Here is a 24,795-nt window from a genome sequence, read left to right on the forward strand (position 1 = left end):
GTATGTGTCTGCCTGAGCTCACACACTCCCCTGTGCCTAGACTGCAGAGAGACCAAGGATTCGCTTTCCTACTGACACCTTTGTGTGCCTAACGACCCTTAACGACCCTTAACGATTCCCGTGCAGCCGCTGAAAGGAAGAGGAAGACAGACCGCACAAGTCAGCCTGAGTGAGTTATTTGGCTTAGCTTAATTTAGTAAGAAACCGCTATTAATTAATAGCTGAGGCCTTTTCCAACTTCTGTCTTCCAATATAGTCAGATTATTGATGGTATCCTTGTAGGTTAATTCTCATGCAACTGAATCTGCTTATTAAACTAAATTAATCTTTGTATATATAGTTGTGGGGGAAGGTTATTGGGAAAATAAAAAATAACTATTTTTGATAAATTCCCGACTCGGCCACATATTAATTCCTGCTCTCTGCAGATGGGGTTCCTGAGAACAGTCACCACCAATATTGTGCTAGTTTGAAGCAAGCTGGGATGTTTTGGTAACAGAACTAGATAACGGGCAGTGAAATGAAAACAATTGATGTCAACTTCTCTCACAGTCTCGCTGAGAACTCTGGGAAGAAGAAAGACTTCTTCTCCATTTTGTCTCTCACTCTTGCTTTTGCCTTAGACCTGGTCACATCTCATTAACCCTGCTCCTACTAACCTTGCTCCCTAACCTCTTGGCTGCACCACTTTTCTTCCTGAGAACTGGGGTAAGGTTGAGAGGGCCGGGGGGAGGTGTTGGGGTGATTTGAGAGCCCCTCCTGGGGACTCAGGTTTCTGGGAGGGGAGTTGTGCTTTTGTATTGTTTATCCTTTGTATATTTCTGTATATAATTGTATATAACTGTATATATTGTAAATAGCGGCTTGTTGTTCAGGTCCCCACACAATGATGTCGTCAATGTACTGGATGTGCTCTGGAGCTTTACCTTTCTCTAGTGCATTGTGGATGACTGAATGACAGATGGTTGAGCTGTGTTTCCACCCCTGAGGCAAACGGTTGAACTGGTACTGGATTCCTCTCCAGGTGAATGCAAACTGAGGCCTGCACTCCTTTGCTATGGGAATAGAGAAGAAAGCATTAGCAATGTCTATGGTTGCATACCACTTAGCTTCCTTCGATTCCAGCTCGTACTGGAGCTCCAGCATGTCTGGCACAGCTGCGCTCATGGGTGGCGTCACCTCGTTGAGGGCACGAAAGTCAACTGTCAGTCTCCAGTCGCCCGTAGGTTTACGCACAGGCCAGATGGGACTGTTGAAAGGTGAATGAGCTTTCTCAATGACAGCCTGACTCTCCAATTGACGAATCAGCTGATGAATGGGCAACAAAGAGTCACGGTTAGTTCTGTACTGCCTATGATGAACAGTTTGAGTTGCAATTGGCACTTCCAGGTCCTCTATGTCATGATGTCCCACAACTGCAGATTCATCAGAAAGTTCAGGTCTAATGGACAATTTCAATTTATCATCCTCAATCTCTACAGATGCTATTCCAAAAGCCCATTTGTGACCTTTAGGATCTTTGAAACAACCTTGTCTCAAAAAGTCAATTCCCAAAATGCAAGGCGCATCAGGACCAGTTACAATAGTATGTGTCTTCCACTCTTTACCAGTTAAACTGATCTCAGCCTGTATCTTAGTTAACTCTTGAGATCCACCAGTGATTCCAAAAATAGATATGGACTCTGTCCCTTTGCAATTAGATGGCAATAAAGTACATTGAGCACCTCTGTCAACTAAAGCCCTGTATTTCCGAACTCTTGAACTGCCAGGCCACCTAATGAATACATTCCAATAGATTCGATTCTCTCCACTATCCCTTTCCTCCTGGCTGGAGGCAGGGCACCCCTAATGCTGAACATGGCATGTAGGGTGTACACAATGATTGGTGTTGTGAGAGGAACTGCAACTGTTGGAACAATTGCAGTTGCTCTCAGGAGCTGAAGAAGTGACAGCTACTTTTCGGGCATTACTGCCTCTGTTTCTGCCACTCTGCAGATCCCTGACCCTTTTTGAAAGAGCTGAAGCAGGTTTACCATCCCATTTGTTCATGTTCTCACCATATGTGTCACGCAGAAAATATCCACAGTGACGCACGTGATTGCTGCTGTCTAGGTGGAATTTGTCTCCTCCTGGGCTGGAATTGCCTTGCAGGAGGTGGGCGTCTGTTCCTGACTGCGGAAACATGCACCCATTCAGATGATGCAGGAACGGTATCCTTTACCAGATTGGAAATTGAGGTTGTAAGATCCTCCTTCAGTTCTTTCATGGTATCTTTAATCTCTGAAGTCATAGTCTTTATGGCACAGATTATACCAGAATGTGACAAGCTGTCCTCAATCTGCCTGAGCTGGTCAGTGAATTCACCAACAGTGAAAGATCTTCCATTATCACTCCTTGATAGAAACTTACTGGCCAAGATGTTAGCATAGGATGAAGGAGCAAGCTTAATAAGCTTCTTCATGAGACCTGTTCCCAAAGGAATATCGTCAGGCTCATGAGTGCCATGATCTCCATAAAGCACTTCCTTCACAGCAAACTCCTTCAGAAGCTTAATTCCCTGCTCAACGGTGTTCCACTTCTTGGCAGCCCATGGCAAATCATCTCGGGAAGGATATCTCATAGCCACAGCCAACAGAAGGCGTGTCCACAAGCTAACCCTACCAAGAGGACTTGCTAGGTGTTTGTCCACTCCACTCTCCTTAGTGAGTGGTCCCAGTTGCTTGGCAGACTTGTCTCCTACTTGCAGAGCATTAGCACCAATGCCACGGCATCTCACTAGCCAGCTTAGGATTGGCTCACCTGATTCTCTTGTGTATTCCTTCCTAACTTCCCTGACCTCTCTGAGTGGATCCTTGGAGCCTTGGATGTCATCTTCCTCCTGCTCGTCCTGTTGATCTGGTGGTACTGGGCCTAAGAGAACCTTCTTCATAGCATTCCTAAACTCATTGGAACCATCCTCTCTCTTGGCAGCTAACCTCACAGTGCTCCTCTCACTTGAGTATTGTTGTCTCAGCACATCTACAAGGTCTCGCAGACTAACTATCTCCTCCTCCTCTTGCTGCTGATCACCAGAGGTCCCGTCTCTTACATCCTCCTGTGAACCACTCTTTGTCTTAGCTTTTGCCTTAGCAGGTGCCAGAAAGGCCTGAGTAGCAACAGACTTGGATTACACACTTTGAATTTAAACTCTCTCAGCTAAGGTTAAATTTCTCTGTGGAATGCACTGGATTTCACCATTCTCCTGCATTACCCAGTAGGTATGACCAGGACCTTCAGCAGAAACCACTCCTCGGACAGGTTTCCCTTCGCCCGAAGGAGAAAATACCCAAACAGTTTTCCCTAACAGATTCTTTTCACGTACAACAGGAACTTTATCACCGTCTACTGTTTGGACCAAGTCTGATTGTGCAGGTCCTGCTCTGTTTACTGAACCTCTACTATTTACCAACCAGGTAGCTTGTGCTAAATGTTTGTCCCAGTTTTTCAGAGTTCCACCCCCCATGGCTTTTAGGGTGGTTTTCAGCAAACCGTTGTAGCGTTCAATCTTCCCTGAAGCTGGTGCATAGTAGGGTATGTGATAGATCCACTCAATACCATGCTCTTTGGCCCTGTTTTTCACAAGATTGTTCTTGAAATGAGTACCATTGTCTGACTCAATTCTCTCTGGAGTTCCATGTCTCCACAAGATTTGTCTCTCCAAACCAACAATGGTGTTACGTGCAGTAGCATGTGGAACTGGATAGGTTTCCAACCATCCAGTGCTGGCTTCTACCATCGTTAGCACATACTGCTTGCCAGAACGAGATCGAGGTAAAGTGATGTAGTCAATCTGCCAGGCTTCACCATACTTGTACTTTGACCATCTATCACCATACCATAAGGGCTTGATTCGCTTAGCCTGCTTAATAGCAGCACAAATGTCACAGTCATAGATGACTTGGGTGATAGCGTCCATGGACAAGTCAACTGACCTATCACGAGCCCACCGGTATGTTCCATCTCTGCCTTGATGTCCAGATGAGTCATGGGCCCACCAAGCTAAGAACAGCTCACCTCGGTGTTTCCAATCAAGGTCAATGTCAAGATCAGAGTTGGTATCAACTTGAGCAATCTTAGCAGCTTGGTCTGCCTTTTGGTTGTGTTGATGTTCCTCAGTGGCTTTGCTCTTAGGCATGTGTGCGTCTACGTGCCGCACCTTCACTGGAATCTTCTCCAGCTGTGCATCAATGTCCTGCCATAGATCAGCACACCAAATAGGCTTTCCTTTCCTATGCCAACCATTCTTCTTCCAGTCCTTTAGCCAACCCCATAGAGCATTGGCTACCATCCACGAGTCGGTGTAGAGCTAAAGGATAGGCCAATTCTCACGTTCAGCCACATCAAGAGCAAGTTGAACAGCTTTTACCTCAGCGAACTGACTGGATTCTCCTTCGCCATCTTTCGTTTCGGTAACTCTCCTGGTTGGACTCCATACTGCTGACTTCCATATTTGCTTGTTCCCAACAAGACGACAGGAACCATCTGTGAACAAAGCATAGTTCTTTTCATGATCAGAGAGATCACCATAGGGAGGAGCTTTCTCAGCACGGGTTATTTTCTCCTCTGGAGGTTTGGAACAGTCTGTGCCTTCCGGCCAATTGGTGATCACCTCCACCAGACCAGGTCGGTCAAGATTAGCCATTCGTGCTCGTTGGGTTATCAAAGCCATCCATTTAGACCAGGTTGCATCTGTGGCATGATGTGGTGATGAACCTTTGCCCTTGAACATCCAGTTAAGAACTGGCAGTCTAGGAGCTAAAAACAATTGTGACTCAGTTCCAATCACTTCAGAAGCTGCTTTCACTCCCTCATAGGCTGCTAGAATCTCTTTCTCAGTTGCAGTATAATTTGTCTCTGAACCTCTGTAACAACGTCCTCAGAAACCAAGTGGACGACCACGTGTCTCATTTGGAGCTCTCTGCCAAAGACTCCAAGTTGGACCATTGTCACTGGCAGCCGTGTACAGAATGTTCTTAATGTCCGGACCAGATCTCACAGGACCCAAGCCCACTGCATGGACTACTTCTTGTTTGATCTGATCAAAGGCTGCTTGTTGTTCAAATCTGCCTTGCTTTTAACAGGAGGATTTTGGTTCTGGTCTGCTGGCTGAGGGTTCAAATTGACTGAGCTGGTGTCATTAGGATTTGGACTGACTGGGCTAGTGTTACTAGCACTAGTAGTATTATTAACATTAGTGGGATTTTTTGCCTGTCCTCCTGGGGCTCCTGCCAACCCTGAGGTGTTATCATTTTTGCTGGGAACATTCTGATTTTGGGTACCTGCCTGTCCTCCTGAGGCTCCTGAGAGCAACTGCAATTGTTCCAACAGTTGCAGTTCCTCTCACAACACCAATCACTGTGTACACCCTACATGCCATGTTCAGCATTAGGGGTGCCCTGCCTCCAGCCAGGAGGAGGAAAGGGATAGTGGAGAGAATCGAATCTATTGGAATGTATTCATTAGGTGGCCTGGCAGTTCAAGAGTTCGGAAATACAGGGCTTTAGTTGACAGAGGTGCTCAATGTACTTTATTGCCATCTAATTGCAAAGGGACAGAGTCCATATCTATTTTTGGAATCACTGGTGGATCTCAAGAGTTAACTAAGATACAGGCTGAGATCAGTTTAACTGGTAAAGAGTGGAAGACACATACTATTGTAACTGGTCCTGATGCGCCTTGCATTTTGGGAATTGACTTTTTGAGACAAGGTTGTTTCAAAGATCCTAAGGGTCACAAATGGGCTTTTGGAATAGCATCTGTAGAGATTGAGGATGATAAATTGAAATTGTCCATTAGACCTGAACTTTCTGATGAATCTGCAGTTGTGGGACATCATGACATAGAGGACCTGGAAGTGCCAATTGCAACTCAAACTGTTCATCATAGGCAGTACAGAACTAACCGTGACTCTTTGTTGCCCATTCATCAGCTGATTCGTCAATTGGAGAGTCAGGCTGTCATTGAGAAAGCTCATTCACCTTTCAACAGTCCCATCTGGCCTGTGCGTAAACCTACGGGCGACTGGAGACTGACAGTTGACTTTCGTGCCCTCAACGAGGTGACGCCACCCATGAGCGCAGCTGTGCCAGACATGCTGGAACTCCAGTACGAGCTGGAATCGAAGGAAGCTAAGTGGTATGCAACCATAGACATTGCTAATGCTTTCTTCTCTATTCCCATAGCAAAGGAGTGCAGGCCTCAGTTTGCATTCACCTGGAGAGGAATCCAGTACCAGTTCAACCGTTTGCCTCAGGGGTGGAAACACAGCTCAACCATCTGTCATTCAGTCATCCACAATGCACTAGAGAAAGGTAAAGCTCCAGAGCACATCCAGTACATCGACGACATCATTGTGTGGGGACCTGAACAACAAAAAGAGATAAAGAGATAAAGAAGGAATTCAGTAACTCCGCCTTCTTTGTATCTTCTGTCACCAAGGCACACACCTCATTTAGCAGTTGGCCTGCATTGCCTTTAGCATTATTTTTTTCTTCAATGTATTTGAAAAAACTCTTTCAGTTGTCCTTGACTTCCTTTGAAAGGTTTAATTCCAAGGAGGCCTTAGCTTTCCTAGTTGTATCCCTACATCCTCTGACAACAGTCTTATATTCCTCCCAAGTTTAGCCAGTTCTCAATCCATCTCACCATCTGCTCTTCGAAGCCACACTTCCTGAGCTTTCCCACAAGGATGCTATAGGAGATTGTCAAAAGCCTTACTAAAGTCAAGAAATCTTCAATGCCATGCTAACATCATGCCAGCTTCAAAATGAAAGTGCTGACTGAAGCAAACTATCATGGAACTTGAAGCTCAGATTGTAACATGAGAGGCTTCCAGTTTCCAGTTTTGGGGTGTTGGTCTTTTCTGCTGTGCTGGCTGCAAGTTGGGAGATCATTTTATTGCTGGCTTCCACTGCTGCTTCTGCTTTGCTGTGCATTTCTCTGAAATAGACTAAGGTCTATTGTATTATAGAATTATGATAATACAATATATTGTATTATCTTCATTAAACTCCTTATCTCAACCCAGGTGGTTTTCTTTGTGCTGCTTTCCCTCCCAATGTTTGGGGGACAGGGCTTGCTAATTAGACTGTGAAACCAGAACAGCAATGTTTTCAGTATACTGGCTGTCTTAAAACAGATCCACTTGAAAAATCTTTTTTAGCCAAAGGAGAAAAAAAACACAGGCAACAAAAATCCATACTAAAACACAAACATTTAAAGTTCACTGCTAATATTTCCTTCGTTCCCTTTAAGCACATTGTTGTTTGCTGACATCTTTGTCTGGTCATCAAATAATTACCTGCATTCCAGCTGCCCATACTTTTCTTACCTCTACAAGCAATATTAAACAAGTTGGTATGTCAAAATAACAAATAAGGTGTGGTTTCTGTTTTCAAGTATTGTTAATATTAATCAAGTTCATGGAGAGGTGGCCCTTGCTGCAGGCAGGCAAACATCCTCAATCTGAGGGGCAACCACCTATTTATTGGGAGATGCTTACATGCTTTACTTCCATTCCCACATTCCACAAACCTTCAAACTCATTTGTTTACCAATAACATAACATTTATCATGCATTTATCAGTTAGTACTAGCTTTGTACCCAACCTCCACAGGGCTACTTCCAAGTTACAGCAATGGCTAAAACAAATGAACTATCACAACAAGTATTTTCTTCTGTACGTGATGTTTATTGTTTACATAACACAACAGAGCATAGATGCTGAATAGTTTGATTATGTACAGTACCTAAGTAAGAACTATCTGTACACATTTGCATATCTGATAACTAAATTGAAAGAAAAAAGTTAAAGAAGAAGCCTGATGGTTTTTAATGGTGAATTAAAAAACTAACACTGCAACAAAAGTCAGAAGTAGCATCTTGTGTACATGCACAACTATTTACAGATGAGAAGAGGCATTGCTGTAACATCAGTATACGCTATACTTGATTATATAAAAAAACCCACAAGTTTCACACATCACAGAAACTCCTTCCATTATAACACAGAAGTGATATTACCAGAAAAGCATCAGTGAACTCTACTGTCCTTTCTAGAGATGTAGAAAATTGAGCCCATGCAATACACCCAAGAACACTACAGTCCTACATCCAAGTACAATTAAAAATGATACAGCAGACCTCCAATAGTGGTTCCAGTTCCCACTTAAGTCTACAGGAGTCATGTTTGGTATGGTTTTCCATATCCAATAATTATTTCACGTGCAGTTGTTACATTTAAAGCTTCTTTTTTAAAATGTAAACAGCTCCTAATATTATTTTTTTAACCCAGAACACACTAAATTTAAGAAGTACAGGAGTAATAAACTGCTCAAATACTTCTAATACTTCTGCAAATTACACAGATGCATGTGTCACTCAGTAGAACCTCTGTGGTATGTCTAAAAACCCCACATGTTTCTGTTGTGCAAGTCAATCTTAGCACAATATTTTACTACACAATATTTTTAGCTATGCAAACAAAGTAAACAATTGTTGCAAATCAGTTCTTAAGTTTCTAACAGGACATTTCCTTTGGGAAACTATTTTCATGATTCTAAAGTTAATGTAATCTATTCCAAAATAGTTTTCTTCTCATACATATCTGATTTTTTCAAATTTTCCCACTGCAAGTGTTAAATGTTTTTTTATTAAATATGCCACCAACACTCATCTTACTGGAAAGGTAGTGCACTCTACATGGCTTACATTCTGCTGGAAAACAATGGAGTATGGAAACTAAGAGTAGGACAACATTTCAAATGACAGAAGTAGGCCACCAACCTTTCTGACATATCTTTCTCCCAAACAGGCACATAGTCTTTGGTTAGTGTTATACACCTTGAACATCTCAAAAAGCAGATGTGATAAACATGCAGGTAGTATACATCTGTTTGGCACAAGTGAACTAGAGCCTGTCCTCTGTGCATGTGTATTTCTGTGCAGGTTCTGATCATTCAGTCATGCTGTGGAAAACCAGGAAGAAGATGTTGATGAGGCCTTCTACAGAGAGCTGGAAGAAGCCTCCAGATCACATGCCCTGGTACTCATGAATAACTTCAATCACCCTGGTATATGTTGGAAAGGCCACATAGCCAGGCATACTCAGTCCAGAAGACTCTTGCAGTGCATTGACGATAACTTACTGATGCAGGTGGTGGTGGAGTCAATGAGGAGCAGTGCACTGATGAACCTTATATTAGCAAACAAAAAAGTCTGGCTGGGGATATAAAAGTTGGGAGCAGCCTTGGCAGCAGTTTAGTATCATATGAGGAAGAAGCAGGACAACAATTAGGATTGCAACCCTGGACTTTGGGAAAGCTAAATTTGTCCTCTTCAAAGACCTGCTTGGATGAATCCTGTGGGCTAAAACTCTGGAAGGTAGGGGAACCCAAAAGATATGGTTAATATTCAAACATCACTTACTCTAAGATGTATTCCTATGGAGGAGGAAGACCTGTACGGATGAGCAAGGAGATGCTGAAAAAAATCGTGTGGAAGAAAGAAATTCACAACATGTGGAAAAAGGGACTGGTCATTTGGGAGAATTATAGGAACACTAGCAGGGTATGTAGAGATGTGACAAAGAAGGCCAAAGCCCTCTTAGAATTAAATCTGGCAAAGGAAGTAAAAGAGAACAAGAGGGATTTCTTCAAATACATCAGTGGCAAAAGGAAGAATAGGGACAATGTGGGCTGTTGCTGAATGATGTGGGAGCCCTGGTGAGACGATGCAGAGGAGGAGTTGCTGAATGCCTTTTTTGCTTCAGTCTTTACTGCTAGGACCAGCCTTCAGGAGTCCCAGACCCTGGAAGTAAGAGAGAAAGCCTGGTGGAAGAAAGACTCTCCACTGATCAACAAGGATTGGGTTAGACATCGTCTGAGTAAACTGAACATGCACAAATCCATGGGCTCTAATGGGATGCACCCACGAGTGCTGAGAGAGCTGGCTGATGTTGTTGGTCCATTATTTTCAATGATGGAAAATGGCAGAGGTGCCTGAGGATTGGAAGAAAGACAATGTCACTAGAGTCTTCAAAAAGGGCAAGAAGGAAACTACAGATCAGTCAGCCTCATCTCCATCCCTGGAAAGGTGACGGAGAAGCTCATTCTGAAGGTCATTTCTAAGCACATAGAAGAAAAGAAGTTTACCAGGAGTAGCCAGCATGGTTTTTCCAAGGGGAAATAATGTTTGACCAATCTGATAACCTTCTGTGATTATGTGACTGAATGGGTAGATGCAGAGAGCAGTGGATGTCTACCTTGACTTTAGTGAAAGTTTTGACAGTGTCTCCCATAACATCCATGTAGGCAAGTTCAGGATGTCTGGGTTAGAAGAGTAGATGTTGAGATGTATTGAGAATTGGATAAACAACAGAACTCAGAGCCCAGTTGGAGACCTGTAACTAGCAGTGTTCCCTGGGGGTCAGTACTGGATTTAGTCTTATTCAACATCTTCATCAATGAACTGGATGAAGGGATAGAGTGTACTCTCAGCAAGTTTGCTGATTATATGAAACTGGGAGGATTGGCTGACACACCAGAAGGCTGTGCAGCCATTCAGAGATTTGAACAGACTGAAGAGCTGGGTAAAGGGGAATCTAATGAACTTCAACAAGAATAAGTGTTAAGTTTTGCACCTGGGGAGGAACACTGCCATGCATAAGTACAGATTAGGGGTTGATCTGCTGGAAAGCAGCTCCATGGAGAAGTCCAAGGGAACAATAAGCTATCCATGGGACAGAAATGTGCCCTTGTGGCCAGGAAGGTAAATGGTATGCTGAGGTGCATTAAGTGTGGCTAGCAGGTCAAGGGAGGTTCTCTTCCCCCTGTACTCTGCCCTAGTGAGCCCACATCTGGTGTATTGCATCCAATTCTGGGGTCCCCAGTTCAATGGGAAGAAGGATATACTAGAGAGCGTTCAACAGAGGGCTAGGAGGATGATTAAAGGTCAGGAACATGTCTTATGAGGAAAGACTGAGAGACCTGGGGCTGTTTATTCTGGAGAAGAGAAAACTGAGAGGGAATCTTATTAATGTTTACAAATTTCTGAAGGGTAGGTGTCAAGAAGAAGGTGCCAGTCTCTTCAGTGGTGTCTGGAGATAGGATGAGGGGCAATGGATACAAACTGGAACACAGGAATTTCTGACTCAACATGAGGAAAAACTTCTTTACTGTAAGGGTGGTGGAGCACTGGAACAGGCTGGAACAGGTCACTTCCAACTCCTAGCACTCTAATTCTATGATCATTTTCTGAGGAGAGAAAATGCATTTTCAAGGACTGTATCTATCCAGTGTTACCTTAATAAACAACCACATATTCTGAAACATCATTAAGACAAGGCAAAAAATAAAACTTTGGAGAACAAAGGAAGATGGCCATGCATCTGCTCTTTAATGCTTTCCTAGGGAATATTAAATTGAAACAAAAGTCAATCTTTTCACAAGTAGGCTAGTTTATATTCTCTGGATTTTTTCAGCCACCACAACTGGATTCTCTTTCCTGATTTTTGCTGCAGCTTCTGTTTTGTAATCATATGGGCAGTTATGCTTGTCAGAATAACGGTGAAGTCCACAAAACAAGTTTCCACATCGGCAATCAAATCCTGCACAATGAAAAGTAAAAGCAACATCACTAGGAAGCTTCAGACTTACATAAGCTATAAATTAAGGACTTAGTAAAAAGGGGGTATGTACATCTACTTTAACAGAAAGACTAGGTGAAATTAATAGTTCCAAATATCAGCTCTGTTAAGGCATTGTGCTGGTTTGAAGCTAATTGGAATATTTTAATGAGAGAGATTATAGACTGTGAAAAGAAAACAATGGTGGTATCTAATTCACTCATAGGTTTGCTGAGATGTATAAAAATAAGGACACAAACATAGATAAGGCAGTCTGTGTCTCTCCTTTGCTTTTGCTGTATTAACTGCTTCTGCCTGGAATCTGTGTAACCCAACTAATCATTTCCTTCTGACTTCCCTTGCCGATTCTTCCAACTCACCTTGCACATAAGGCAGACTCTGGGATAAGGTAGGGGGGTGGAAAAAGGTGGAAGAGTGGTTGGGAGCCCCTCCTGGGCACTCTGACTTCTGGGAGGGGTATTGTGTTTCTATATTACTTTTAACTTGTGTATTTATGTATATAGCTGTAAATATCTGTAGTATAATTGTAAATATCTGCTTGGATATTGTGCTAAGCTGTGAATATAAAGCTTCATTCCTTAACTTCTATCCGGCTGAGTCTAGTCTGGGTGATTTCACTGGTGGGGGGTGGTGGGTAACTCCTAGAACCACTACACTTAGTTTTCGTTGCTTCCAAGAGGGGATAATTAAATTTGTTTTATTGCTAATTAGGCTCAGAAGTTGAAAATTACGCTTATCTGGTTAGTCTAGACAATTTTTTACCAATTGGAATTATGGTATCTACACCATTATATTTTTGTGAAGCTTGGTTCCCTTCTGTTTGATCTAATATGAGGAAAGTTAAAATAGACATTTCTGGACATTGGAGATTACTGTCTGGGTTGGATTTTCTTTAATATTACTGAAACTATTACCAACTCTGCTTTTAATAAGTCAGGAAATGTTACAAGTCCTTTTTCTCCTCCTATATAAGAGTAATTCTGCCAAAAACTTAACTTCCAGACCCCTGTAGCAAGTTCTATACACGTAATCATGTGTGATCTTAGCCCTAATAATCCTGGGTTTATGTCTAATTGCTGTATTATGTGTCAAAAATTCAAACTTAGTCACCCTGAAGAAGCAGGTAGAGACAGAAAACAGAGATCCAAAGCCATGCAAATTTTGGAGGTAGAGATAAACAGAGAACTTGGCCAGAGTCCCAGAGGAGATAATGAGCAGCTTTCTCAAAACAATTTCTGTTCGAGGGAAGAGTGAGGGAGGGGGCAGCCATGTCCACCACTGCACCTACTCACGCAGGTTCTGGGACAACTGCCAAAGTCTTGGTTGTTGACAATAACCTGGCAGGCAGCAAAGATCAGGTCCATCTGTTCAAGTCTCTGCTGTTTTTTCACCTAGTTCAAATACACAGGCAGCAGTTTCTAAACCAATACCAAATTAAAACTCACAGTCAGCAGTTCAGACCCTCAGGGATTCAGACCCGCTAGAAGGAACATCTATGGCCTTCCTTGCTCTGGCAAATGCACAGCCTAAGACAAAACATTTGACAAGGAGTGATTCAAGAGAAGATTTAGGGGAGGGTACCTCTGGTACACAGGAAGAAGAAGAGAAATACAGATTTAGCCAATATCCTCAGATCCCAATACAGTGATGAAAAGAGCTATGTGACACTGTCTGCCAAGAAGGAGAATGGCTCTAAGGAGTTCAGGAGCACTCTTAGGGAAGTTCTGTTTTTAGGCCAAGGACAACCAGAGGAAGAGGATGATATCCAGGATTCCAATGATCCCCTCAGAGACGTCAGGGAAGTTAGAAAGGAATATGCAAGGGAATTGGGAGAGCCAATCCTAAACTATCTGGCGAGATGCCATACTATTGGTGCAAATACCCTACAGGTAGGAGACAAGTCTGCAAAGCAGCTAGGGCCACTCGCAAAAGAGAGTTGAATGGACAAATACCTAGCAACCCCTCTTGGTAAGGTTAGCTTGTGTCCCAGTCTCTGCCATAAAGACTATGGCTACATAGATAAAAGATGGCATTTGTGCTAGTTTGAAGCAGAGTAGAATGTTTTGGTGAGAAGAACTAGATCATAGGCTGTGAAAGGAAAACAATGGTGATGTCTACTCCCCTCAGAGTCTTGCTGAAGAAGAAACAAAAACATTAGATAACACTCTTGCCATTTTATCTCGCACTCTGCCTTGGGTTTCTGACTGAGCTGCAGCTCCCTAACCTCACCTTCCACTCACCTTTGCTTCTTAACCTCTTGGCTGAACCTCTATTCTTCTTTAGGACTGGGGTAAGGTTGAGAGGAGCAGGGGGAAGGGTGAGGGGTGGTTGAGAGCCCCTCCTGGGGACTCAGGTTTCAGGGAGGGGAGTTGTATTTCTGTATTACCTTTTACCTTGTATATTTCTGAATATAATTGTATGTACTGTAAATATCTGCTTGTATATTGTGCTAGCTGTAAATAAATAGCTTCATTTATATTCCCAGAGCCGACTGAGTCTAGTCTGGGTAACTTCTAAAGTGTGGGGGGGCGGGGAACACCCAAACCATTACATATTTTTATTTGGCTTCCCCAACGTGGGGCAAATACATTTGGAGTGATTGTTAATTAACTCTGGGAATCAGAATTAAGCTAATGAAGTAGCTATTTTACTTGGTGGGGGCTACTGTGTGGCCTGTTTTCTGTTTTCGTATGTACAATTGGATCAAAGCCCAAATTGGTTATTTCTTGCTTAACATAGTTTTTAAGAAGGTCAAAGCTAAACTTACAAGCATTTTCTGGTCCTGGGGTGATTTCACTCTTGGGTACACTGGTTTTAATGTCACAGAAAATTTTACTAGTAATATTACAGGGATACTTACTAATAATATTACAGGTCATGAAAATGCTTCTGCTTTATCCACTGCACTCATGAAAATTATATTACCTACAAGTCAGGCAGACCCTTGTTCAGAATGTTATTCATGTCAGACTGTGGTATTTTTGTCAGGTGTGCATTTATGTCTTGTAATTTTGATTTTCATATTAATTCTGGCATTATGTAAGAAAAAATTGAGTGCAATGCCTGTAAGAACTAGGAAGGTCTCTGTGTCCAAAATGAAAGGGACAGTGTCGCAAAAACAATGTACCAGTGGAAACCAAAACAAAGATAACTCAGGAACATCACCTTCTTCACAGCAGAGAGCTACCGCTACACCTCCCTCTCCAGATTCTGAAAAGGCTGCCAATACTCCTAGCGGCAAAGATAACACGGCACGATTGGCAGGCATGCCAGGAGTACAGGGAAATAATCAAAGCCAGAATGTCCCCACTAATAATAACAATAGTGACACTAACTCAGCCAGTTCGAATCCCCAGCCAGCAGACCAGAACCCTGTTACCTCTAAGGCAGATCTGAATTCACAGACCTCAGGCCAGACACCCAACGATTCAAAGCCTCCAGTAGACACATCAAAGTCTGACGCTGTGCAAGCTTTTTTGGCACCTGCTAAAGCGAAAGCCAAGACACATCATTTGACAAAGTGTGATTCAAAAGAGGATGTAAGAGAGGGGACCTCCAGTGAGCAAGAGGAGGAAGAGGAGGCATTTAGTGTTCAGGACCTGGCGAACATGCTCAGATCCCAGTACTCGGATGACAAGAGCGCTGTGAGGTTGACTGCCAAGAAAGAGGATGGTTCCAATGAGTTTAAGAGTGCTCTTAGGAAAGTTCTGTTTCTAGGCCAGGGACAACCAGATCAACAAGATGAAGGGGAGGAGGATGACATCCAGGACTCCAACGATCCCCTCAGAGAGGTCACGGAAGATAGAAAGGAATACTCAAGGGAATCAGGTGAACCAATCCTAAGATGGCTAGTGAGATGCCGTAGCATTGGTGCAAATGCCCTGCAGGTAGGAGATAAGTCTGCCAAGCAGCTAGGACCACTCACCAAGGAGATTGGACAAATACCTAGCAAGTCTTCTTGGTAAGGTTAGCTTGTGGACACGCCTTCTGCTGGCTGTGGCTATGAGATATCCTTCCCGAGATGATCTGCCATGGGCTGCCAAGAAGTGGAACACCATTGAGTAGGGAATTAAGCTTCTGAAGGAGTTTGCTGTGAAAGAAGTGCTTTATGGAGATCATGGCACACATGAGCCTGATGACATTCCTCTTGGAACAGGTCTCATGAAGAAGCTCATTAAGCTTGCTCCTTCATCCTACGCTAATATCTTGGCCAGCAAGTTCCTATCAAGGAGTGATAATGGAAGGTCTATCACTGTTGGTGAATTCACTGACCAGCTCAGGCAGGTAGAGGGCAGCTTGTCACATTCTGCCCTAGTCTCAGCCATAAAAACTATGACCTCAGAGATTAAAGATAGCATGAAAGATCTGAAGGAGGACCTTAAAACCTCCATTTCCAAACTGGTAAAGGATACCATTCCTGCATCGTATGAATGGGTGCATGTTTCTGCAAGGCAATTTCAGCCCAGGAGGAGACAAATTCCACCCAGATAACAGCAATCACATGCGTCACTGTGGATAACTCTGTGTGACCAATACGGTGAGAACATGAACAAGTGGGATGGTCAACCTACTTCAGCTCTTTCAAAGAGAGACAAGGTCAAAGGACCTGCAGAGAAATTCAGTTTCTGGGAGTGTGGTGGCAGGATGGTCAACGCCACATTCCACAGGATGTGATCAACAAAGTCTGTACCATGGCAGTTCCCACCAATAAGAAGGACACTCTATCTCTCTTGGGTGCAGTGGGATTTTGGAGACAACAAATTTCTGGTTTCAGTCAAATTGTCAAATCTCTGCATGATGTGACTCATAAGAGAAACAATTTCGAGTGGGGACTTGAACAACAAGCAGCCTTTGATCAGATCAAGCAACAAGTAGTCCATGCAGTGGGCTTGGGACCTGTGCGATCTGGTCCGGACATTAAGAACATTCTGTACACAGCTGCCAGTGACAATGGTCCAACTTGGAACCTTTGGCAGAGAGGTCCAAACGAGACACGTGGTCATCCACTTGGTTTCTGGGGACGTGGCTACAGAGGTTCAGAGGCAAATTACACCCCAGCAGAGAAAGAGATACTAGCAGCATATGAAGGAGTGAAAGCAACTTCTGAAGTGATTGGAACTGGGTCACAATTGCTTTTAGCTCCTAGACTGCCAGTTCTAAACTGGATGTTCAAAGGCAAAGGTTCATCTCCGCATCATGCCACAGATGCAACCTAAGCGGATGGCTTTGATAACCCAACAAGCACGAATGGGTAATCTTGGTCGACCTGGTCTGGTGGAGGTGATCACCAACTGTCCGGAAGGCACAGACTGTACCAAACCTCCAGAGGAGAAAATAATCCACGCTAAAGAAGCTCCTCCCTATGGTGATCTCTCTGATCAGGAAAAGAACTATGCTTTGTTCACAGATGGTTCCTGTCATTTTGTTGGGAACAAGCAAAGATGGAAGTCAGCAGTCTGGAGTCCTACCAGGAGAGTTACCGAAACGAAAGATGGCGAAGGAGAATCCATTCAGTTCGCTGAGGTAAAAGCTGTCCAACTTGCTCTTGATGTGGCTGAATGTGAAAATTGGCCTATCCTTTACCTCTACACTGACTCATGGATGGTAGCCAATGCTCTATGGGGTTGGCTAAAAGACTGGAAAAAGAATGGTTGGCAGGGGAAAGGAAAGCCTATTTGGTGTGCTGATCTATGGCAGGACATTGATGCACGGCTGGACATGAAACTCCAGAGAGAATCGAGTCAGACAATGGCACTCATTTCAAGAACAATCTTGTAAAAAACTGGGCCAAAGAGCATGGTATTGAGTGGATCTACCACATACCCTACTATGCACCAGCTTGAGGGAAGATTGAGCACTACAACGGTTTGCTGAAAACCACCCTAAAAGCCATGGGGGGTGGAACTCTGAAAAACTGGGACAAACATTTAGCAGAAGCTACCTGGTTGGTAAATAGTAGAGGTTCAGTAAACAGAGCAGGACCTGCACAATCAGACTTGGTCCAAACAGTAGACGGTGATAAAGTTCCTGTTGAACTGAAAAGAATCTGTTAGGTGTTGGAGAATTTCTTGCTAGCAGAGGACCCAAAATGATAAACATGAGCAACGCGTGCTCCAAGCATCCTTGAATCCATCTTGAGAGTTAAGATACCAGGTGCTGGGTAGTTCCCCCCACATGCAGCTGCAGGTGGGCAGAGTTAGCCAGCCCCAGAGACTGACCCTCAGATTGTTATGGTTTATTAACCTATCCATGCCTTACATGTAACCCTGTACCCTCTGTATGTAACTAATCTTGGTGGAGCATGCCTCTTGCCAGAATGCATATAAGTCTCTGCATCACGGAAATAAAGCGGACTATGACCATCCATCCATATTGGTGAACAAAGAGTCATTTTACCCAGGTGCTCCACTGGTGTTAACAAATGGCGCCCGAACAGTGCATCAGGCATGCGGGTCAGACCACGGCAGGTCGGCAGCGGGAAGGGGCACACTCAGAGGGCCAGGGTTGGCAAACTGGCCAACCACCCTGCGGACATTTTCGTATCGAAAAGTAATGTCAGCCGATGACACCAGACCAGAGGGCGTCACCCAAGGGGGGCGATAGCTGGAAGCTCAGAGCCGTGGCTGGGCACTCCGAGTGTGAAACAGGTAAGGCCGCGATGGGACCGGACATGGCACTGCCCCCACTGACGTGTTTACTCTCCGAGTGAGACATTCCGTCAGATGTGAATAAGCTCCGTGAGCTGAGCGCATAGGAGACTAGAGGACTTTATATTGGGTCTAGCCAGAGCGCAGGAGAGACGTGGAGAGACGCGCTTGGGACTGAGTTGCTGCTGACTGTAGAGACGTTAAGATCGTTCAAATCCGCCTGGCGAGACATAAATCATTGCCTTAGCGGACAAAAATCCCGCCCACAGGTGCAATGGCTGCCGCGCGTGACTGGGAACCACCCCGACTGGCACCCGTAATGGCGGCTGCCAATAGGCACTTAGCGGCAGCAGCTGCGAAAGCTTCTCAGTTTGAAAAAGTTTCCAGGACTGCCGTGAAGCAGTTCGGCTGCAGCCGTGTGTGCTGTGATGAATCTACTTAATGCTGCTCTTACTGTGATTGCCAGGGTCCGTTTTATTGTCTGGAATGCAGCTCCCCCCACCGCGCCCATGTATCCCTGCCAACGACAGTGTGCAATGAAGGACAGAGACTTTTTGCTTTTAAGCGGTAAAAGACGCTACTGAAGGGACAGAGAGACAAAAAAGCAGAGAGGAAAAAAAAAATGGCAGAGCGACCACACCAGAGAAACCGGAACCCCGCCCCACTTCCTGCGGCTCGGCGAGCAGTTTCCAGATCTGTCCTTCACCATCCCCCACACCGTTGCAGAGCGCCTGCCTGCCCCCACGGAACGTACCCCACAGCCGAGAGGTTTCCTGACAAATCTCCAGAAAATTAGAGGGCTAAATTCAGCCGGGACAGAGAGAGTCAGACTCTTTGCCTTGCTTTCTGGGTGTTTGTGTTGTTTATGGGATCTGAGGGGAGGCACGGGAATGGATGTGTTGGGGACAAAAGTCAGTGGGAAAGATCTATGGGTCTGCCTGAGCTGAGTTGTTTCAGAGTGTTAGGGCTAATTTGCATTTGTAAAGCTACAGGGGTCCAATTTCCATTTCAATAGCTCACACAGCTTAGCTCCTGCCTTTTTTCTTTTTTTTCTTTCGTGTTTCTGCTTTCTGTCTTGCGTGTCTGAGAAAAGACAGCAGTTTAGAAGTTTTCAGAGTAGATTTCATACTGAGGAAGAAGGACGAGGAAATATGAGGGAGAAGGAAACACTCTGTGCTGGGTTAGGGATGAGCCCAGAGAGTGGTGGTGAATGGTGCCACATCCAGCTGGTGGCCAGTCACTAGCAGTGTCCCTTAGGGATCAGCGCCGGGCCCCATCCTCTTTAACATCTGATGGAACGTCTCTCTCAGAGAGTATGCACATCAGCGGGGACAGTGCTGCGTCCATTTCCATAGCGGCCTTACCTGTCACTCAGAGTGCTCAGCCGTGGCTCCGAGCTTCTAGCTATTGCCCCCTTCCTTCTCGGGCAACACCCTCCGGTCTGGTGTCATCGGCTGACATTACTTTTCGATACAAAAATGTCCACAGATTAGTCAGCATTTACCGACCCCAGCTTACCGGTCCTACCCGATGGTCTGCCTCAGTCTGACCCGAATGCCTGATTCCCTGTTCAGGCGCCATTTTGCCGGTGGAGCACCTGGGTAAAATGACTCTTTGTTCACCAATATGATTAGATGGTCATAGTCCCTTTTATTTCCGTGATGCAGAGACTTATATGCATTCTTGCAAGAGGCGTGCTCCACCAAGATTGGTTAGAATCAGAGGGTACAGGGTTACTTGTAAGGCATGGATAGGTCAGTACACCATAACAATCTGAGGGTCAGCCTCTGGGGCTGGCTAACTCTGCCCACATGCAGCTGGCACTCCACCCCCTGCAGCTGCATGTGGGGGGTGCTACTCAGCGCCGGGTATCTTAATTCCCAAGATGGACTCAAGGATGCTCCCAGCACGGATTGCTCATGTTTATCATTTTGTGTTCTCTGCTAGCAAGAATCTCTCCCACACTGGACCAGCTCGGCGGTACTCAAGGTAGTTATGGTAATCCCAAATCTTCGCGGAACACGAAGATGGGGACAGTGAATGCAGGAGCAGAAGAGGCATTGTGAGGCAAGCGGCACACAAGAGCTGGAATCTGGGATCCAGACTCAGACTTCTGCAAGGTAGGACTGGTCGCAAATGGAATTAGAAGTGGCAGTTCAATTGCTAGCAAGTATATTCTCTAAGAGAGGAATCTCTGCTAGCCAGAAAAAACTCTATGAGTTGATTAAATGGGCTAAAAATAAGGGATACATGAAGGAAATCCCACTATTCTTTAGTCCGCAAGAGTGGAGAGAAGTTGTCAGTGCCCTATGGGATGCCACCATTAACAGAGAAAAAGATAGCAAAGCGGCTAAAGACCTGGGTCTGACTTGGAGAGATGTAATTAACACATTAAAAGCAATGAAAGTGGAGCAACAAGTCCCATGGCTGCCATGGAAGCACTAGTTGCCACCCGAGCTTTACCAGTTGAAACGACCAATAAAGACTCAGCCAGCAAGGGCAGCAAAGAGCCCTCTCAGTTTGAAAAATTTTTTGGAACTACTGTATTATCACCTGTGAAAGGACTCACAGCTACAACTGCGCACAGCACGACTGCCTTACTGAATGCTAATATTGACCCGTCAATAACTGACAACAACAAAGATCCAGTTAAAGCAACTTCTACACATGATCAAGGAGATCCAGCCTGTCGTCCGAAAATACAATTCCCTCCCACCTGAGGACTTGCCCGCCCCACCAGCAATTTGTTCTCATCATTCAACTTACGTTAGTGGTCACAGTTCACCGAAACAAACGAATGGAGAACAAACTAATGGAGAACCCAGTAAAACTGACTTACTGATGGAAGAAGTTTTGTGGTGATTAGAATGCTTGGATACAAAAGAAATTAAGAATCGCTCTGAACTTGCACCTGCAGCTCCTGGCGCACCTGGAGCCTCTGGCTCTGCTGCTGCACCCACGGATCCCACAGAAACTACAGAGATACCATTCCCTCTTCGTCCTCTGTGGAGAGATTTTTGCTAACAGGACATGAAATGATAAACATGAGAAACCCGTGCTGGGAAGTGTCCTTGGGCCCATCTTGGGAGTTAAGATACCAGGAGCTGGTGTAGTGGAGGACCATGTAGGCCCAAATAGGCTTACATATGCCTATGCTTGCCTGGACATGTTTTCCTGCCCAAACTAGAGGTAAACACATTAAACGGACAAAGGGATCACAACAGCTCTGGTGCCATAAAGTCTGGCCTGCCCTGGTTATATAAGGTTGATGTAAACAGGTTGTATAAGCCCACGCGCTTAGAGTGTGGCCCACCTATGCTCTTCCCATATTTAGGGGAACCAGACTTATGGATCCTTCTCTATTCGGTGTGTTTTGGGCTGCTGCCAGATGCTTATTGGACAATATTGTGGCCAAAGTACCATCAATCTCGGCCTCATATCTCTCCCCAAACGCAGACTCAAACCCCTCCAAAACAGCTGGGTAGAACCCTCCACATGCAGCTGTAGGGGGTGGAGTGCCAGCTGCATGTGGGCAGAGTTAGCCAGCCCAAGGGGGCTGGGTCAGCCAGCCTGGGGGGCTGACCCTGTAGAATGTTATTGTATATCATCCTATTCATGCCATGCTTGCAACCCTGTACCCTCCACATGTAACCAGTCTTACTTGTGCACGCCTCTTGCAAGAAAGCATATAACTCACTGTACATGGAAGTGAAGTTGGAAAATGACCATCTAATCATATTGATGAACAAAGAGTCATTTTACCCAGGTGCTCCACTGGCAAATGGCGCCCGAACAGTGAAACAGGCATTCAGGTAAGACTGAGGCAGACCAGCAGGTAGGACCGGTAGACTGGGGTCGGTAAGTGCCGACTAATCTGCGGACATTTTCGTATCGAAAAGTAATGTCAGTTGGTGACACCGGACCAGAGGGCATTGTCCAAGGAAGGGGGGCAATAGCTCGACACCCAGGGCCACGGTTGGGCACTCCGTGCGTGCAGGTCAGGCTGTGAGAGGGATGCAGCACTGCATTTTGGCAAGCCTATTCTCTGTGAGAAGGCTTATGCCGGGACTAAGCTCCATGAGCTGAATGCATAGGAAGCTAGAGGGACTCTGTACCGGATCTAGCCAGAGTGCTGGAGGGAAGTGGGAGACGCACTGTGGGACTGAGTTGCTGCTGACAGTAGAGCCATTAAAATCGCTCAAACGCTCAAATCCACCTGTCGAGATGTAAATCATTGCCTTAGCGGACACGAAAAGCCCGCCGACAAGGTGCAATGGCTGTCGTGCGTGACTGGGAACTGCCCCAACCGGGATCCATAATGGCGACTGCCGACAGGTGCTCAGCGGCAACAGTCACGAAAGTCTTCTCAGTTTGAAAAAGTTTTCGGGACTGCCGTAACACAGCTCAGCACTGCAGCCGTGAGTGCTGCAGCACCTCTTAACCTGTGATCGCCAGGGTTCATTTATCGTCTGAAATGCAGCCCCCCCCCACCCCGCGCCCCACCAACGACAGCGTGCAATGCAAGACAGAGATTTTTCGCTCTTAAGCGGTAAAGGAAGAAACTATTGAAGAGACAGAGGGATGAAAAGCAGAGGAAAAAAATAGACGGCAGAGCAACCACACCAGAGAAACCGGACAACCCCCCCCCCTTTATACAGTGCGTCGAGAAGTCTTGGATCCGCCATTCACCATCCCCCACACCGTCGTAGCGCCTCCCCCCCCAGCGGAACACACCCGCAGATGAGATGCTTCCTGACGAATCTCCAGAAATTAGAGGGCTGAATCCAGCTGGGATGGAGTCTGTCAGATTTTTGCCTTGCTTCTCTCGGTGTTGTGTTATGGGGACTGAGGGGAGTGGCGGGAATGGGTGCATTGGGGAAAAAATCAATGGGAAAAATCTATGGGTCTGCCTGAGCCTGAGTTGTTTCAGAGGGTCAGTCTAATTTGCATTTGTAAGCCCTTTCAAGCACGGTGTCCTCAGGATAGCCTTGTTAAATTGCCTAGCTATTGCCTTTTTTTCTTTTTTTCTCCTCTGCCTTCTGTCTGAGTGTGTGAGAGAGAAACAGACGTTTAGAAGATTTTAGAGTAAAGCATGAGGAGGTTGTATTTGGTGAAGCTGTAGACTTAATACTGAGGTAAAGGACAAGGAACACATGAGGGAGAGGAAAGATAGTGGTGGACAAGCCGAAAAGGATGGGGGCTGGGCGAGATGGAGGGCTGAGGCAGAAGCAGCAAAATCTGCTGCTGAGAATGCCAGCCCCCACCCCTCCACCTGCGGAGTGGTTCACGGGGCCATTCCCCTGCCTCCTTCCTCCCTCCTTATCTCTTTGCTGGTTTTGCTGGAGCAGCAGAGCCCTTGGAACTATTTGGGCTGGAAAATTACTGAGGCCACAATCAGACCTCAAAAGATTGACTTACACATAGACTTGAAAACACTGACAGATGTCTAAAAGTTTATGGATGATGTTCAGTGGGTTTGAAAGATAGTGAGAATAACCAATGAGGACTTAAAACCATTGCTGCCTCTGTTGCAGGGCACGGATGCGCACAGGTGCATCTCCTTAACGACCCAACAGCAGTTGTCAGCCAAGTCCATAGCAAATAAATTCCTGACTGGTGTATCCACCTGTCACTTTGCCTATCAACCCCTGGTGCTTCTATGTGTCAATAGGCAGTGACATCCTTTTGCACTCATTGCTCAGTGGCAAAAAGAAAAGAGGGAAATTGCCAAGGGTAGGAGAGATGCCAGTGCCACTGACAATGAGTGGAAGATCATAGAATGGGTATTCTTGCCCACTCATCCAAAGAACACCATACAGACTCGTGCAGAGGCACTTGCTGAACTGATTAAAAGGGGTAGGCTTAGAGTAATTGAAATTGATGGAAAGGAGCCAGCTATGATTTGTGTACCAATGACCAGTGATCAGCTGGACTGGTGCCTCTACAAATCTGCACCATTACAGGATGCCCTTTTGGGGTTTACAGGGAAGATAAGTAATGCTTATCCAGCTGGAAGAACCTGGCAGGTAGTTAAAGACCTACAGTGGTTTAGAAAATTAAGCCCTATACCTGTACTCGGACAAACAGTATACACAGATGTGGGAAGAAGAAAAAGGAAAGCAGTATGTACATGGTATAACAGTGGTCAATGGCATCATCACCTTATGGTAGGAACTAGAGATGACTCACTACAGACCCTAGAATTAACAGCAGTAGTGTGGGCATTTAAAAACTGGGCACAAGAGACGTTGAATGTGGTCACTGACTCTTTATGTTGCAGGTGTTGTCGCTAGGATTGAAGATTCATTGCTAAAAGCACCAAAAAAGAAGACTAGCACAGTTGTTACTAGAACTCAGACATCGCCTCTCTCAGCGAGAGCGTGAGTACTGTATAATCCACATTAGAAGTCACCAGCTAGACTCTGGATTAGGAGAAGGGAACGATAGAGCTGATAAGCTAGCGA

General features: G+C 45.2%; 1 protein-coding gene across 3 annotated transcripts in view; it reads right to left on the minus strand.

Annotated features, from left to right (window-relative positions):
- LOC135192843 (AN1-type zinc finger protein 5-like) overlaps window positions 1-24,795 on the minus strand; it is a 129,154-nt gene that overhangs the window by 14,504 nt on the left and 89,855 nt on the right. For 2 of the 3 annotated variants that reach the window (XM_064176227.1, XM_064176226.1), the window contains exon 6: window positions 7,710-11,645. The exons of the other annotated variant lie outside the window; for it this stretch is intronic. In XM_064176227.1, the coding sequence (XP_064032297.1) occupies window positions 11,497-11,645 (149 nt within the window). In that variant the 3' untranslated portion in view covers window positions 7,710-11,496. Of the gene's footprint in view, window positions 1-7,709; window positions 11,646-24,795 lie in introns of those variants that run through there. 3 annotated transcript variants of the gene reach the window in all.

The sequence above is a fragment of the Pogoniulus pusillus genome, chromosome W (genome assembly GCF_015220805.1).
Source record: "Pogoniulus pusillus isolate bPogPus1 chromosome W, bPogPus1.pri, whole genome shotgun sequence".
NCBI classification, from domain to species: domain Eukaryota; kingdom Metazoa; phylum Chordata; class Aves; order Piciformes; family Lybiidae; genus Pogoniulus; species Pogoniulus pusillus.